The 16,095-nt window shown below is 37.9% G+C and overlaps 1 protein-coding gene across 2 annotated transcripts in view; it reads right to left on the bottom strand.

The window, feature by feature from the left end:
• parga (poly (ADP-ribose) glycohydrolase a) overlaps positions 1 to 16,095 on the bottom strand; it is a 138,243-nt gene that overhangs the window by 105,307 nt on the left and 16,841 nt on the right. For both annotated transcript variants that reach the window (XM_069885430.1, XM_069885431.1), the window contains exons 4-7: positions 13,611 to 13,770; positions 12,997 to 13,119; positions 11,421 to 11,504; positions 10,223 to 10,297 (exon numbers count right to left, since the gene is read on the bottom strand). In XM_069885430.1, coding sequence (XP_069741531.1) covers positions 10,223 to 10,297; positions 11,421 to 11,504; positions 12,997 to 13,119; positions 13,611 to 13,770 — 442 coding nt within the window. The remainder of the gene's footprint in view (positions 1 to 10,222; positions 10,298 to 11,420; positions 11,505 to 12,996; positions 13,120 to 13,610; positions 13,771 to 16,095) is intronic.

Raw genomic sequence — 16,095 nt, 5'->3', positions numbered from 1 at the left:
ACAACAATTGCTGTCTGCAGGTGAACTATATCCAACATTCCTGGAAGAAATACAGACCATAAGGATAGCTCAAACAATCACAGACAGAAATGAGAGAAACAAATTAAGAACCGTTAACAGATTCAGTAACATTATACAAACTTACCTTTAAAACATATACACACTCCAGATTCCAATATCCATTTTGGAATGCCTTCACTATTCTAGTAGAACTCCTAGTTCTAATAAGGTTATTGAACTTATTGGTGTTTATCTGATGATCTAGCATTTACTAAAACCAATTGTTATGGAAAGTGACTGAATTAAAACACATTAACAGATAATTTATAATATGTTAAAATACCTAACATTCTTCTTGTAAGAGTAACAGCTGCTGTTTTCATGCACCTTGTCTAATTAGCTGCCAATCTACTTTAATCGTGAAAGAACATCAGATTTATGACAGAGTGCTCAGATTCATCAACATTACGATAAGCTCCACTGCAGCCTATGCAATTTGTTTCACTACAAATCTTCAACACAGTCAAATATGAGAAATAAAACTCAAAATATCTGACACAAATATTAATGGTAACGACTATTTGCATTTTTGGAAATTTTAAATAATGTGCTGAATGGCAGATTAATAAACCAAAATGTAATAAGAAAAGCTGAAAATGCAGTTCTATAGTATGCCTTTCTATTTGATCCAATTAACCCATTCCTTCACTCCTGCTAAAAGTTTGATCTGACAATAAATTAAAATAATTGGCAAATACAACTTCTGGAGGTCCACCATTGTTAACATACTTGTCAGATGTATCATGGAGTGGTGTGAGAGATGCTCTGCTCAAGATTGGAGGAAACTAAAGAAGGAGTGAATGCAGCCTGAAACATAACACAAACTTCCCTTTCTCCCCCCCATCTACATCTCCTGTTGCTTTGGAAAGGCAACACACATACTGAAGGACCCAACATACCCTGCACACACTCTCTTCTCCCTCCACCCATGAGGGGCAAGGCTTAAGAATGTGAACTTGCAAGCATTACAGAAGTTTGCAGAGGAGCTAGTGGAGTTGTTCAAGTGAACCGGTACAGACTTGAAGGGCCGACATGGCCTGTTTCCATGCTGTAAACGGTTATATGGTTAATCCTCAAGATAAACATTTGTGCATTTCCAACAATGTGCTTTTTTAAAAAAAAACTAGGTGGCACACACCTGAATCGACATGGGATCATTCATTCAGTAAAGTCAATTTGGAATTAAAATTTTATAGTCAGTTTTAAAGCATAAAAACAGGGTCTTCGGCCCACTGTGTTTATGATAACCATTGTGCCAATTAATCCCATCTGCCCAAATTAATTTCATATGTCTTGCTCATTCAAGTATTTTCCCAGATGCCTCTCAAATTGTCATCATTTCTGCCTTCATTCAGAGAATAAAAGCCCACCCGAAATTGCAATTGCAGATTTAAGACAGATGAGGAGGAACCGCTTTTCCCAGAGTGCCGAATTTGTGGAATTCACTGCACAAGGATGCAGAAGAGGCTGCCTCATTAAATACATTTAAGATTGCCAAAAAAAGCACAACAATTTCAGATAATGTTCTAGTACTTTCATGCACAGTTTAAGACCAATATTTTACATGTCCAAATATATCCTTTGCCTTGCACTTTCATCCCTTTCTGCACAACCTCACCTTACTGATCTTCCATTTTGTTCTCCACTGAAAAATTGCCTATCTCCAACTTCTCCCATTCACTGAATATTGACACTGCTTCTCTTCATAGATGCAGACAGATTTACTGAGTATTCCTAGCGTGTATTAATTACATTGAATAACACTATCAGTTTTAGATCAACTCTCAAGAACCATTTTACAATATCATCTACAGATGACTACAACTTTAAATAATTTATATAAAACGCTTTTGCATCTGTGCTTGAATAAACTGAAAGATATATTTTGCACTGTATAGTGGCATCTCTTTTGCAGCCACATACAGAACTTTTCTGAATCTGGCAAAAACTTACAAAAATATCTCAGAAGATCAAATTAAAATTGGATGAGAGCACATTTACAAACCTGCGATATCTTGTGAATTTATTTATCTTGGCACATTTAGATTGCTAATTAACCTTGCCAGCTGCAATGTTAATGGACTGTTGCTGTTACGGTGAGTAAGTGTGCTCTGTGATATGAATCCATCCTATTGGTTGAATTTGTTGATAGGCACGCATTTTATTCCATGCATGTGCTCGAGCTTTCAAACTGACAATTGTGCCAGTTATTTCATTAATGTTGATACAATTTTATACTTTTTTTTAAAAAGTTGTTGTTTCGACTTTAAACAAAATTACTTGCCTAATAAATTTAGCCAAACAGAAAAATTAAGCATAAAGTAAAAACCCAAAGCTGGAGAAACAACAGTGTACTTTATATAGCAAAGATTAAGATACATAGGTAACGTTTCGGCTTTGAGCCCTTCATCAAGGTATGGAAAAATATCAGCAGGTGCCCAAACTAGATGGTGGGGGGGGGGGGGGAAAGGAACATGGTCCCAAAGGCAAGAGGTAATAGGTGGATAGGGGAAGGGGGGAAATAGAGAGGGAAGGGGGTGGAGAGCTGGAGGAAAGAAGACAAAGAAAGAGGGAAGGGAGGGAAAACAAGAGTAGGCTAGCAGAAATCTCAGTTATATATCTTTATCTTTGCTGAATAAAGTACTCTGTTTGACCTGCTGAGTTTCTCCAGCATCGTGTTTTTACTTCAACGACGGTGTCTGCACACTTCTGTCGTTTACTACAGAAAAGTTAACCGTACAAGGTTTAGGAAGTTTAAAATCAGTCAGTTGGCCCAGTAGATGGTTCCTGCATGGAGATGGTAGGCTAGATTGGATGTAGAAGACAGAGGGTAGTTCTGGAGTTGAATTTTTCTGACTGGAGGTCTGTGAACAGAGATGTTCCACAAAGGTCAGTGCTGGGGCCCTTTATTTATTAGATATTAATGATTTTGTAGGTTTGTAGACGACATGGATTGATACGAGTTGTGGATAGTGAGGAAGTATACAGCAAAATGTACACCAGTTGGAAACTTGATGACAAGAGAAGTTTACTCTGTCCAAGTATGAGGTGATTAATTTTATAAAGGTCAAACACATGAGGAAGATACACAAGAAGTGGCAGGACCCTTAGGAGGAATGAGGTACTACTGGATCTTAGGGTGCAAGTCTGAGTCTCAATGTGGATAAGAAAAAGGAGGTGACTGTGGATTTCAGGAGGACTAGGGATGAACACACATCGATAACTGAAGTGGAGATGGTAGGGAGCACCAAGTTCCTTGGAGTCCACTAAATAAATGAACTATCCTGGAAACTCGGCATCTCCTCACTTGTCAGGAAGGTGCAACAATGACTCCACTTCCTGTCAAGACTGAAGTGGACAGGGCTACTGGCCACCATTATGTCAACCTTCCATAGGAGTTCTATCGACAGCGACCTGGCCGGCTACATCACAGTGTGGACGGTAGCTGCAGAGAAATGGATTAGAGTTCAATCCACAGGACCATAAGAGCAGTAGAGAGGATCACTGGGGTCTCCCTCCCCTCCACTGACATGATCAGCTGGGATCTATGGCTGAAGAAAGCTCACAAAATTATTAAGGTCCTCTTCCACCCAGCACTCAGTATATTCCAGCTACGACTGTTGAGAAAGTGATACAGGAGTATCAGAGCCACCAGGCTGAGAAACCGCTCTTGTCATAGGCTGAATATTGAACAACTGATGAACTGCTCATACAGACCCTCCGTGACTCTATTATCATTCAATGATATTTATTTATATATATATTCTTTTTTCTTTGGCTTGGCTTTGCGGATGAAGATTTTTTTGGAGGAGTAATGTCCACGTCAGCTGCAGGCTCGTTTGTGGCTGACAAGTCCGATGCGGGACAGGCAGACACGGTTGCAGCGGAAAATTGGTTGGTTGAGGTTGGGTGTTGGGTTTTTCCTCCTTTGTCTTTTGTCAGTGAGGTGGGCTCTGCGGTCTTCTTCAAAGGAGGTTGCTGCCCGCCAAACTGTGAGGCGCCAAGATGCACGGTTTGAGGTGATATCAGCCCATGGGCGGTGGTCAATGTGGCAGGCACCAAGAGATTTCTTTAGGCAGTCCTTGTACCTCTTCTTTGGTGCACCTCTGTCACAGTGGCCAGTGGAGCTCACACCAAGACACAAGAGCAACTTGTCCGTGAACTACTCTTTGCAGACGATGCCGCTTTAGTTGCCCATTCAGAGCCAGCTCTTCAGCGCTTGACGTCCTGTTTTGCGGAAACTGCCAAAATGTTTGGCCTGGAAGTCAGCCTGAAGAAAACTGAGGTCCTCCATCAGCCAGCTCCCCACCATGACTACCAGCACCCCCACATCTCCATCGGGCACACAAAACTCAAAACGGTCAACCAGTTTATCTATCTCGGCTGCACCATTTCATCGGATGCAAGGATCGACAACGAGATAGACAACAGACTCGCCGAGGCAAATAGCGTCTTTGGAAGACTACACAAAAGAGTCTGGAAAAACAACCAACTGAAAAACCTCACAAAGATTAGCGTATACAGAGCCGTTGTCATACCCACACTCCTGTATACAGAGCCGTTGTCATACCCACACTCCTGTTCGGTTCCGAATCATGGGTCCTCTACCGGCATCACCTACGGCTCCTAGAACGCTTCCACCAGCATTGTCTCCACTCCATCCTCAACATTCATTGGAGTGACTTCATCCCTAACATCGAAGTACTCGAGATGGCAGAGGCCGACAGCATCGAATCCACGCTGTTGAAGATCCAACTGCGCTGGGTAGGTCACATCTCCAGAATGGAGGACCATCGCCTTTCCAAGATCGTGTTATATGGCGAGCTCTCCACTGGCCACCGTCACTCTCACACACACACACACACACACACACACACACACACACACACACACACACACACACACACACACACACACACACACACACACACACACACACACACACACACACACACACACACACACACACACACAGTCCTTTATCCGGAACCTTTGGGGGACAGTGTGTTCCAAATTTCACATTTTTCCAGATTTCAGAAAGCCAGATTTAAGCCCACCCGAATTGTGCTGCCATATTCACCCCCACCCCCTTCCAGTCGCACTGCCATCTCCCCCCACCCTTGCCCGCCCGACTTGAGCTGCAGGTCTCCCTCCCGACTCGCGCTGCTGGCCTCTCCCCTCACCCGCCCGACTCGTGCTGCCAGTCTCCCTCCCCCCTCACCCGCCTGACTTGCGCTGCCGGTCTGTCTCTCGCCCGGCCGACTCAAGCTGCCGGTCTCTCTCTCTCGCCTGGCCGACTCGCGTTGCCGGTCTCTCGCCCGGCCGACTCGCGTTGCCGGTCTCTCGCCCGGCCGACTCGCGCTGCCGGTCCCTCGCCCGGCCGACTCGCACTGCCGGTGTCCCCCCTCCCCCCACCCCGCCCGACTTGCACTGCCATCTCTCTCCCCACTTGCCGGATTTTGGAGCTTTCCTGATTTTAGGTGTCCGGATAAAGGATCATGTTCCTGTACTGCATATTTTCATACTGTAAATTGCTTCTAAATATGTGTGCTATGGCTATACACGTGTTTGCATGTTTTTACACAGAGGACCGAAGAACACTGTTTTGTCCAATTGTACTTTACAATTATATGATGATAATAAACTGGAACTTCATCGATCCTTAAAAGTAGTAACACAAATGGATAGGGTAACAAAGAAGGCATACAATACATCAATGAGGCAGTTGAGTATAAAAAGTTATGTTGCAGTTGTGGAATAAAAAGAATTTGGTTAAACATCGTTTGATGTATAAAGTGCAGTTTTGGTCACCATGTTACAGGATGGATGTGGAAGCTTTTGAGAAGATGGAGAAAAGGTTCATTCCAATCCTGTACAATGCTATATAAAACCATTAGATTGTATTAAAATAGAAAACACTGAAAACAATGAAGTGTCTATGGAAAGAGAAACAGTATCAACTTTTTCGATCGAAGGCACTTCTTCAGAACTACTGAACTTCACTTTCTGATTGGCAGTGTTGAAAAATCATGATTGCAAACAGGTTCAAGGAGCTGCTCTTCTACACTTCTTGGTGGTACTAACTAGAGGAAGTTGAATCTCCTCCAAAATGTGAGCAGGTGATTCAGCCTTGTATTTCAAAATCTTACGACAGACTATTCCATATAAAACTAGTGTACAATGCCTTAACCTGCAGAAATAGTATCAAAAATAATTTCATGGTGGGACTCCTCTTTGTTATTCAGCCAGCCATTTTGTAGAAAAGTTTGAAGTAAATGCATCATTCATTTTTCAACAGTATTGGAGGAAGGAAGATGTTGATTAGCATGGCAGAAATTGATTGGAAACAAACTCAAATGGAATCAACCAACCAATTAAGTGTGAGAAACAGATTAATTCTGACTGAACTGCTGGGAGACTGCAAAATAATTCCTGCTACTATTTTGAAGCTTATTTGGAGACAAAGTTCTCCCTGATATCTTCACAAACAAACACGCAAATTAGGACCCTTCACCCCCTCAAGCCTGCTCCACCACTGTACTTAATAATCTTATTTTAAACTGTGTTCCTGCCTACATCTTGATAATCTAGACTCTTTATCTCTGTCTTTAAAATATTCAGACTTTACCTGCACTTTCCTTTGAAGAAGAGTTTCACAGATTTTCATTTTCTGAGTCAAAAACAGTTTGTCTGTCTTCGTCGGGTGACCTTACTTTTTAAATAGTGATCTCCAAGTTCTCAATTATACCATATCCACTCTGTCAAAATCCCTCAAGATCTAGCTTCTTTGAGAAACAATCAAAAGAATACCAAGCATGAAAAAGATTATCCTTCCAATTCTACATCGCAGTTTACAGCTTGCAAACTGGTAAGTGCATTGGAATACGAGGTCCTTCGGTGCAGAATAGAAGTGAGGATTTATCTGAAAACTATTGTACATTTCAATCGCAATATAAAATAAATTAATGGTCAACTAATTCAACAGAAGGAGGACAATGGGATAATGTATTGAGAAGACAGATAAAGAGTAGTTGGAGGAAGCTCAAGTGGAGCGTAAATATGCAGTACACAACAGCTGGGCCCAATAACTGATTCCATGTTGCAACTCCCATTTCAAACTCTGTTGGGATTCAGGGAATGTTAATTTTTCAGCTTTCATTTCTGAAGTGTTTATACATGAAACTTGCTACGTATTTCCAAAAATGCTTGACCTTTATTTTCAGTAATTGCTTGATTTTGACCCAAAATTGAGATTTATCAAAGGGGAAAGAAATCTGTCCAGCTGTGATAGCTGAAAGCCAACAAAGTTATTAAATGATATACACAAGGGATTACTTTGAACCTTAGTTTTAAAACTTCAGGTACATTTTCCTGATATGAGAAACTGCATACACATGTACACAGTAGTATTCTTTCCAACCCTGCAAAGTTGAGACTTTTCCATCTTTAATCCAATTACCTACCCAACCTCTTAAAGGTTTTTTTTTAAATACACTTAGGAAATTACATCACCATCTTAAATTTACTTTGGGTGAAGTACAAAATGATATTCCATCTGACTTCATTGGCGATTTTGACAATTTTAATAACAGGCAATGAAGGTAATATTCTCTGGGGTTTGTGTACCTTCTGTTGTCTGACACCCCCTTGCATTCAATTTCTGTACAAATACAGCACAATCTTGGTAAATATCAATTCAAAAGTGAAAATAGACTATTCTTGGATTAGAAAGACAATGGCAATTAGATTCAACACAAAGTTCTACAGAAGAACTGTACTAAAATTGACTATTTAGTTACATCTGAAGTACACATTAAATTGCACACCGTCAAATTGATGTTTTGTGTTCTTTAACACGACTTAGAACACAAGAAAAAAAAAACAGATGTAGGCCATTTAGACCCCTGAGCCTTTGCTATTATTTAATTACATCCTGGCTGTACAATCCAGGACTCATTGGAATTTAACTTAATTTTTTTTAGTACCTAAAATAAGCCCCTGCCTCAAAAAGATGTGGAAATTCAGCCCTCAACTCCCTTGGGTGAAGAATTTGACAAATTTCATAACATGTTTTTAAATTTAAAATTTTAATTTAATTTTTAAAATTTTAAATACAGCAGGGTAAAAGGCCCTTTCAGCCTGTGAGTAGCCCTGGTATGTTCTGAAGCGTGGAAGGAAACCCACACAACCACTCAAACTCCTTACAGAGAGCGCTGGATTCGAACCCATATTGCAGGTGCTGTAACAGCATTGCACTAACTGCTACGCTAACTGTGCTGTTCATGACAGTAAATTCTGATTGGAGACACTGGTCCCTTCCCAATTTCTAACCACAGCCAGAGAAATACATGATTACAACTCAATCTTTTCAAATCTTTTAATGAGATCTCTCATTTTTCTGAACCACAGACAGTATAGATTCACTCTCCTCAACTTCTTCTCCTAGGTGCATCACACCAAGTGCAGTATTAATACTGAGACCCTTCACTGCACTTCATCTATTGAACATGCATCCTGTCTCAAGCAAGACCTGTACATTATACTTCAGGTCTGACCTCACCAAATGCCCATATAATTCCACTAAGAAGTGAAAATCCTCCTGTAATGAAGGCCAATGAATCAAACGTCTTCCTAATTGTTTGCCTTCAGGAGAAAAACACAAGAATTCTCTACAGAGAATAATGATCAAGCACATGGAATTTTCAATTACAACTCAAGAATGATCTATATAGAAATCCACAACTGCTTTTTTAAAAAAAATGTAAATATTGTTCTGCAATATGTTATTTTTATTTTAAAATTTAGATGTCGACATACAGCACTGTAACAGGTCCTTCTGGCACACAAACCCATGCTGCCCAATTACGCCTAACCTGGTATGTTTTGAAGGGTTGGAGGAAACCGGAGCGTTTGGAGCAAACCCATGCAGACACGGGGAGAAACTCCTTATAGACGGTCGGATTTGACCCCAGCTTACTAACGCTGGAATAGTGTTGTGCTAACTGCTACGCTAAACATGGATGCCCAGAGAATACATTTGCACAACTTCAAGTAATCAGAATTAGTTATGCAGAACTCCAAACAACTAGATTTAAGCGACATTAAACAGCTTCTAAAATTCTAACCTCCTCCTGTGAGTTTGAGCCTTGGCCGCATTTGATTTTATAAAACAATATTACCTGGGAAGCAAAACCTGTACTAATAAAAGTCCTAAAATCCAGACTGCTCTGGGATTGGGCCAGTCTGAATTTTCCGGATTCTCAGGCAGCACTTTTAAAATACAAATTTAAGGAGAATAAACAGGTAAATTTTGATAGTTTATTAACAAAACATTTTTTCCTATAAAATAGATTTCCGCAACTTTTGCATCGCTATTTGTTGTCGCCGTGCATTTGTGGTGCTTATGCTTGCATGCGTGCACATACACACACGCAAAAGCAGAGCATTTTCAAGAAGACTGGATTCTTGGGTGGTCCAGATTTCAGGCGAGAGTTTTCAAGAAGTCTGGATTCTTAAGTGGTCTCGATTTCTGGCATCCAGATTTTCAGACTTTTACTCTACTAAAAGTTTCAAGTTCTTTTAACTACCCTTATCTTAATTATCCAATAACTTGAATTGATGCAACACTACAAGGTAAGCATTCAGTGCTCTAAAAATTGATTATATAATCTGAATTGAGTAAACAGTGCAACATCTCATTTGCAGGTCCTGGACATACTGGTCTCATACATTCAGATAGAAGCACTGGCCAAAAGGGTTTTGACTGATGCATTTCAATATAATATCAATGTCATTTATTCTTGGTTTCAACACCAGTAATTCACTGACTTTAACTGATGACTTAAAAACAAGCTGGTGTGCTGGTGGATTTTGATAATTTCATCTGCTTCTTCCTCTCCCCATTAAATGATGGGCAATTTTGGAATTCATTGAAATTTTAAATTAAGTCTAATATTGATAAAATTTTTCAACCAATTTTGTTAAAAGTACTCAGCTTTGAATTAGCCAAGCAACACCCCAAAAGAAAAATTATTTCAATTAAAATTGGAAGAACACTTGTAATATTTTGCTTAACACACATGAACTCAAGCAACTGCTTATGCCAAGTGGGATTTTAAAACAGTACTGATTCATATCCTTGCATTCATTGTAATTTTCTTACCTCAGAACAAAGATAATTCAGAATAGTGAAGTCCCATTTTTTTGCATATCCTGCATTGTACTTCAGTATTGCATCCTGAAAAATCCAAGCAACAGTTATTTAACTGATTTCATTTGAAGAATACATTCGGCAATTGGAGAGGATGGTTCCAAGCCTCCCAGGAAAACTAATAGATTAGTGACTTCCTAAAATTTATGTAAAGAAAATAAAACCTTCATCACAAACTATGTTTTTATTCCATGAATTAAAAGAGAACATGCAAAGCCTGATTGTAACAAATTCCCCAGATTCAACAAACAGTCCTTTAAATTAAAATATAGACCACATTGTTCTAATATTTCATTGAAATGATAAGAAGTTATGGAATTGCAAACAGGTTATGTTCAACTCCTATTCCTAAGTACATAATTAAGGATAGAGTGCATTTAACACCTTAAAAAGCTGGAAGTTAGCATGTATTTTAAAAGGAAGGAGATACAACTGAATTCTTCCCCCCCCCCCCCCCCACCCCAATATGGCTTTTATTTGGAGGTACATGCAAAGGTCATTTGATAAAAATCCCTTGCAGAACTTTGTTAACTAAACTCTCGCCTGAAATCCGGACCACCTGCAAATTCATCCTTGCTGATTGGGGTATTAGAGACCTGGGAGCAATAGCTAACAATTATAATTTCTTTCAGGAGTGATGGTTAAAAATTATTTCTACATGAGAATGTTGCAGAAATGGTGACCCAATATTTACCCTTTACAGAACTGTACAAATGTTAGAGATAACCTGTTAGTCTGCTTGCAGAAGAACTCTTCTCACGATACTTGATATTTTGTGAAACTTTATTAGTCGACTGAGTTGACTGCAATTTATCTTTAATCTTAATTGACTATACAATGTCAAATGAGGGGAGGCAGATATACGGAGTTAGATTACAGATCAGCCTTGATCTAATTGAACGACAGAATGAATGAAGGATAACATGGCCTCCCGTTGTTCCTGACATGCCAATAAATCCACTTACTGACCACAGATACCATTGTGCACAAATGCTCAAAGAGTGAAAAGCTAACATCCAAGTAGATTTCAAATACTGCTCAACAAGTGTAATTATAAATCTAACATTACAATTGTATTTCAAACAAATGGAGTGAAATCCCTTTCAAGCCATACACACCATGACATATTTAATTTTATTTCACACCTCACCTTTACATCCAGCGAATTGGCAAATTTTTGAGACAGTGCTATTTGAATCAATTCCCATCGACTGCTCACATTCTTGGTTCCATCCTGAAAAAAGGTTTTCACACATTGTAGTGTGGTGAATGTTCAAAAGCAATGTAGCAGAATTAATACAACATAAACAAACAGGAAACATTAAAAAAGGTTTATTCTTCAAATCTCAATTTTCCTTTGAAAAAGCACCAGATGAACAAAATTGATGACAATTGTAAAATTGATGACAATTGAAATAAATCTAAAAAGTTTTCTTTTAATTAAACTATACAGGGAAAAAAAAATCCAATTTCCAAAAATTTGTGCCAAGTCCACCGAGACCCAGTCACAAATAGCAATAATGTTTTCTGATTACCCATCACTATTACGAATTCACAATATATAGACAATAAACATGATATTCTTTGTCATCCATTTCTCAGAGAATTGGATGTTAACTTTAAAACGTGTCTTGCAACGCTCAAGGCTATTTTCTGATTTGCCGAATTCCATGTATAACTTCTAAATGATAGCTAGGGCTGAAACCTCATGCCAAAATCTCTGCTCAGAGTACCTCCAAGTGGAACAGAATTGTCCTGGAAGTTTTGAGCAAAACACAAAAGTCTGTAGACACTGTAGTTGAAGTAAAAACACAATGTCGGAGAAATTCAGCAGGTTAAACAGTGTCCTTTATATAGCAAAGGTAAAAATACATAACTGATGTTTCGGGCTTGAGCCCTTTATCAAGATGTGGAAAGTGTTGTAAGTCTGCAGTCATTGTAGTAAAAATATAAAAATGCTGGAGGAACACAGTAGGTCTCGCAGCATCCATAGGAGGTAAAGATACATAACCTATGTTTTGGGTCTGAGCCCTTGTAATAAAAGTTTTTTGTCATGAGTAGTCATTGTATTAAATGTCACAAATATTCCATGACTCATGAAGAGGAAGTGATGCACCTAACAACATCCACACTGTTCCAAGAAAATCAGACAAAATTAATTCCCAGATTCTCCCCTATTCTGCTCCTTCTCCAAATTTGCCATTTTGCCTCTATCAATTTCATTTCCCACTATCATTTTTAGACTAAGGAACTTTTATTGAATATTATAGCAGGGTAAACAAGGTAGGATTGTGATTTATAAGAAAATCTATTTGAAAGTTAGAATGAAAACAATCAAGTTCCAGTTTATGCCACATGAAAGTATATTTTTACATTTGAATGTAAATGCTGCAAGAAGCTGTTAAAAAGTGGAAATAAGAATTCTCAAGTTTGACAACTGTCATTATTACTCTATGGTATCCCTCAGTAAAAGGCAGCAGCATAGTTAGTGGAATGGTATTACACCAAATCTGCTGCTGTAAAGAATTTGCACATTCTCCCTGTACCCCATTTTCCAAAGACGAACAAGGTTAGTAGGTTAATTGATTACACGGCTGTGTTTGAGTCACATAGGCTCATGGATGGGAGGGGCCTGTATCTCCAAAGTAAAACAAATTAAATTTTGGTTAGAACATTTTTTAAACAGAAACAGGAAAATTAGTATAAAAAATATCGGCACACTTTACCTCATTTTCAACTGGAAAAAGGTTTTGCTCAGAACAAGGCATTTTCACATGCTTGTCATCCCAAGCATCTTTGAAGTATGTGGGAAAGGGTCGAGGAACTTCACCACTTTTCAACAAGTCTGTCTGCAATATAAGCACAAACCTAATAATAACCATTATATGATGAAAATAAATTTACAGGTTTGCAAAGTAAATCGTTTTGCCAGACATCCCTTTAAACATTAGTTGGAAAAAAAACATTCCTATTCTTTATAGAAATAAGCTTTAAAAAAAAGCATGTTTTACTGCAGCTTCCAATTTATGTTTTATCATTTGCCATGAGGTATTTTGAGCAATATTTCAAATTTGTAAATGTAGAATTGACAATTAAGCTAAAAAAACAATTGAATTAATTTTAATTAGTGTTATGTAATCTAACTGGAAACAAATTTGGCTCATCCTTTTGAGGATTTAATCCCAACCCACAAAAATAGGTTAATAACATCACGACACTTCAAACAGACCCAATGGCTTGGTTGGAAGAGGAACAGTGAAATTTCTCTCATCTTGCTTAATAAAAAGGTGAATGTAGAAATCTTCTCGTATGTCTAAAAAAAGTCTTGACATTAACTTACTCTGATGGTTACTGAATGATTGCCAGATGTTCTTAAAGCTGGCAAAGTGCCACTGCACTCTGGCATTCTTCTCATCTCGGAGATTGGAGTTCCAAGCCATTTGACATCTGCGGTATGCCTTCCTCGAGGAGTCCTCTTATCTTCCATGCAATTGCCTCTTCTAAAAGTCAAACATTTGTTACCAAAACAATACTATAACTTCCATTTGAAATTCAGGCAACAATTTGTATCTATATTGTCAACCATTCCACACAAACCATAAAAAAATATTACAAACTTAAATTATGGGACTGTTTTTATTGTTCAGACTATTAAATGCAAAGCAAAATAGCATAATCTTGTAGGTGAGCAAAATCAAGGATTTGCCTTTTGAATTAATTCAAAGTTGTTTAAAAAAATCTCACATGGAAAATGTAAATATTAAACTACCAGACTGCCATTTTGTAACTGGTTCAATGGTATTTAGGTCACCTCCACATTACCAGGGTAGGGAGTTGTGTTCCTAGAAAAAAACCCACATTGCAATATTCAGGCCATATTGCGCATGCATCAAGTCACAAGGGTTGAAAAAATTATTGTATTTACTTCTCTTTGTTCCCCCCCCACAACTCCAAACATTGATTCTGCAGAATTGAATTTTATTCATTTTTTTTGAACCAGAGAGAATTATATTATAATTCATGATTTTTTAAATCAGGACAACAAGCCTACAGTCAGAAATAAATGAAACTGAATGACAGGAGAGGGTTAAAGAAAAACAGATGCTTGGGGTTTGTGATTAATGATAAAACAAGTAAGAACTAATAGAAACTAGTTCCAAGATTAATCTTCAGCAGGGGCTTGGCTGATAACAAGATATTAAGTAATGAAACCATGTTCCTATCTTTTGTACTTTGATGTAATAAGTCAAACATGGACTCTGCATAAACTATTTATTAAGGGTCTTTGCCTTTATCCAAAATTGCTTGCACAATAAGGAAAAAATAATCATTTTTGCTCTTGACTCATTTTCTTTTTTTTTGGAATTATTTTATTTTAATTTTGTGGTCAAACAAGTATCAAGAATTAACTATCACTAACACAGAGAATAAATGAAAAGGAATCATTGATACAGGTTGTCCAAATTTCAAAAACAAAACATTCTCCTTCTCCCCCCCAAACAAAAATGCTTTGATAAGAAAAAGAAAGAAGAAATTGAAAGGAAAGAAATTTTTACAAAAGTAAATAAGAAAACAGAATGAGGAAAAAGAGAGACAGAAGGATAAAGCAGAACTATCAGGATCTGGGATCCAATTTAGAAAATCCAACTGTTTCTTCTTTGATGGAAGAGACAAGCCTTCATGGGAGGAAGTTGAACTGCACAAAGTCAGAGAGAGAGAGAGAGAGAGAGAGAGTAGTAGAAGATTTTATATAAAAATGCTGGTAAGGAGACATCGTTAATAAAGCATATTTTGAATATTTGGCACAAATTGAACAATCTAATTGGATGAAGAAAAAAATTACTCCAAAAACTTCCTTGATTCAAAGTAGATTAATTCCTTTAACATAATTTAATTTTACATGCCCATGAAGGGATCAGATATGTGGAAGATTATTATGTGCAAGGGCAATTAATGTCATTTGAACATTTTAAAAAATAAATACAATATTCATAATAATACAATCTTAGGCTACTTTCAATTAAGAGCTTTCTTCAGAGATGAATTAGGACCAACCATGATTCTACCAGAGTGCAGTAAAATGGAGATTCGGATTCAAAATGGGATCACAAAGAAATTTACATTAGTGATGTATTCTTTATTTCAATTAGGCACTCCTAAGTGGGAATCAGACTTGACTATTAGTATTGATGATAAGACATGGTCCAATTTATGTCATGACTGCATGTCTAATACAATTAATGCAAGATATAGACTGGTGAAATATAACTTCTTGCATCAGCTATATCTTACCCCACAGAAGTTGCATAAATTAAATTCTAGTATCCCAATATGTGCTTTAGATGTGGGGAAGAAACAGGTACCATATACATTCCACTTGGTCATGCTCTAAACTGAAACCATTTTGGCAAAATTTAAGAATTGTATTAAATCAGATTATTACCACAAAGTCCAGTATTGTTTCTCCTAGGAAATATTGTAGTCATCAGACCCAAAATGAGGCAAAGTACCAGTTGGAATTTCTTAAAATTGCATTGGCGGTGGCCAGGAAATGGACTGCGGTTATCTGGAAGTCTGATTCCCTTCTGGATATAGTCAGATGGAATCCGGAAATGAATAGTTGTGTTCCCCTGGAGAAAATTACTTACAATTTAAGGAAGAAGTATAATATGTTTTTGCAGATTATGGCACCCATATTTGCACAATGAAGCTTATGTAATACTTAAGAAACTAATTCTATTTTTGAAATTTCTATCCTTTTTTCCCAATCAGAGAAAGAGAAACTGCTGATTTTCCGCAGTGGCTTTTGGAAGCTTGTTTGAAAC

Source organism: Narcine bancroftii, chromosome 6 (genome assembly GCF_036971445.1).
Source record: "Narcine bancroftii isolate sNarBan1 chromosome 6, sNarBan1.hap1, whole genome shotgun sequence".
NCBI classification, from domain to species: Eukaryota; Metazoa; Chordata; class Chondrichthyes; order Torpediniformes; family Narcinidae; genus Narcine; species Narcine bancroftii.
Note: the sequence above shows the minus strand (reverse complement) of the source record. Positions and strands in the feature narration are given on the sequence as shown.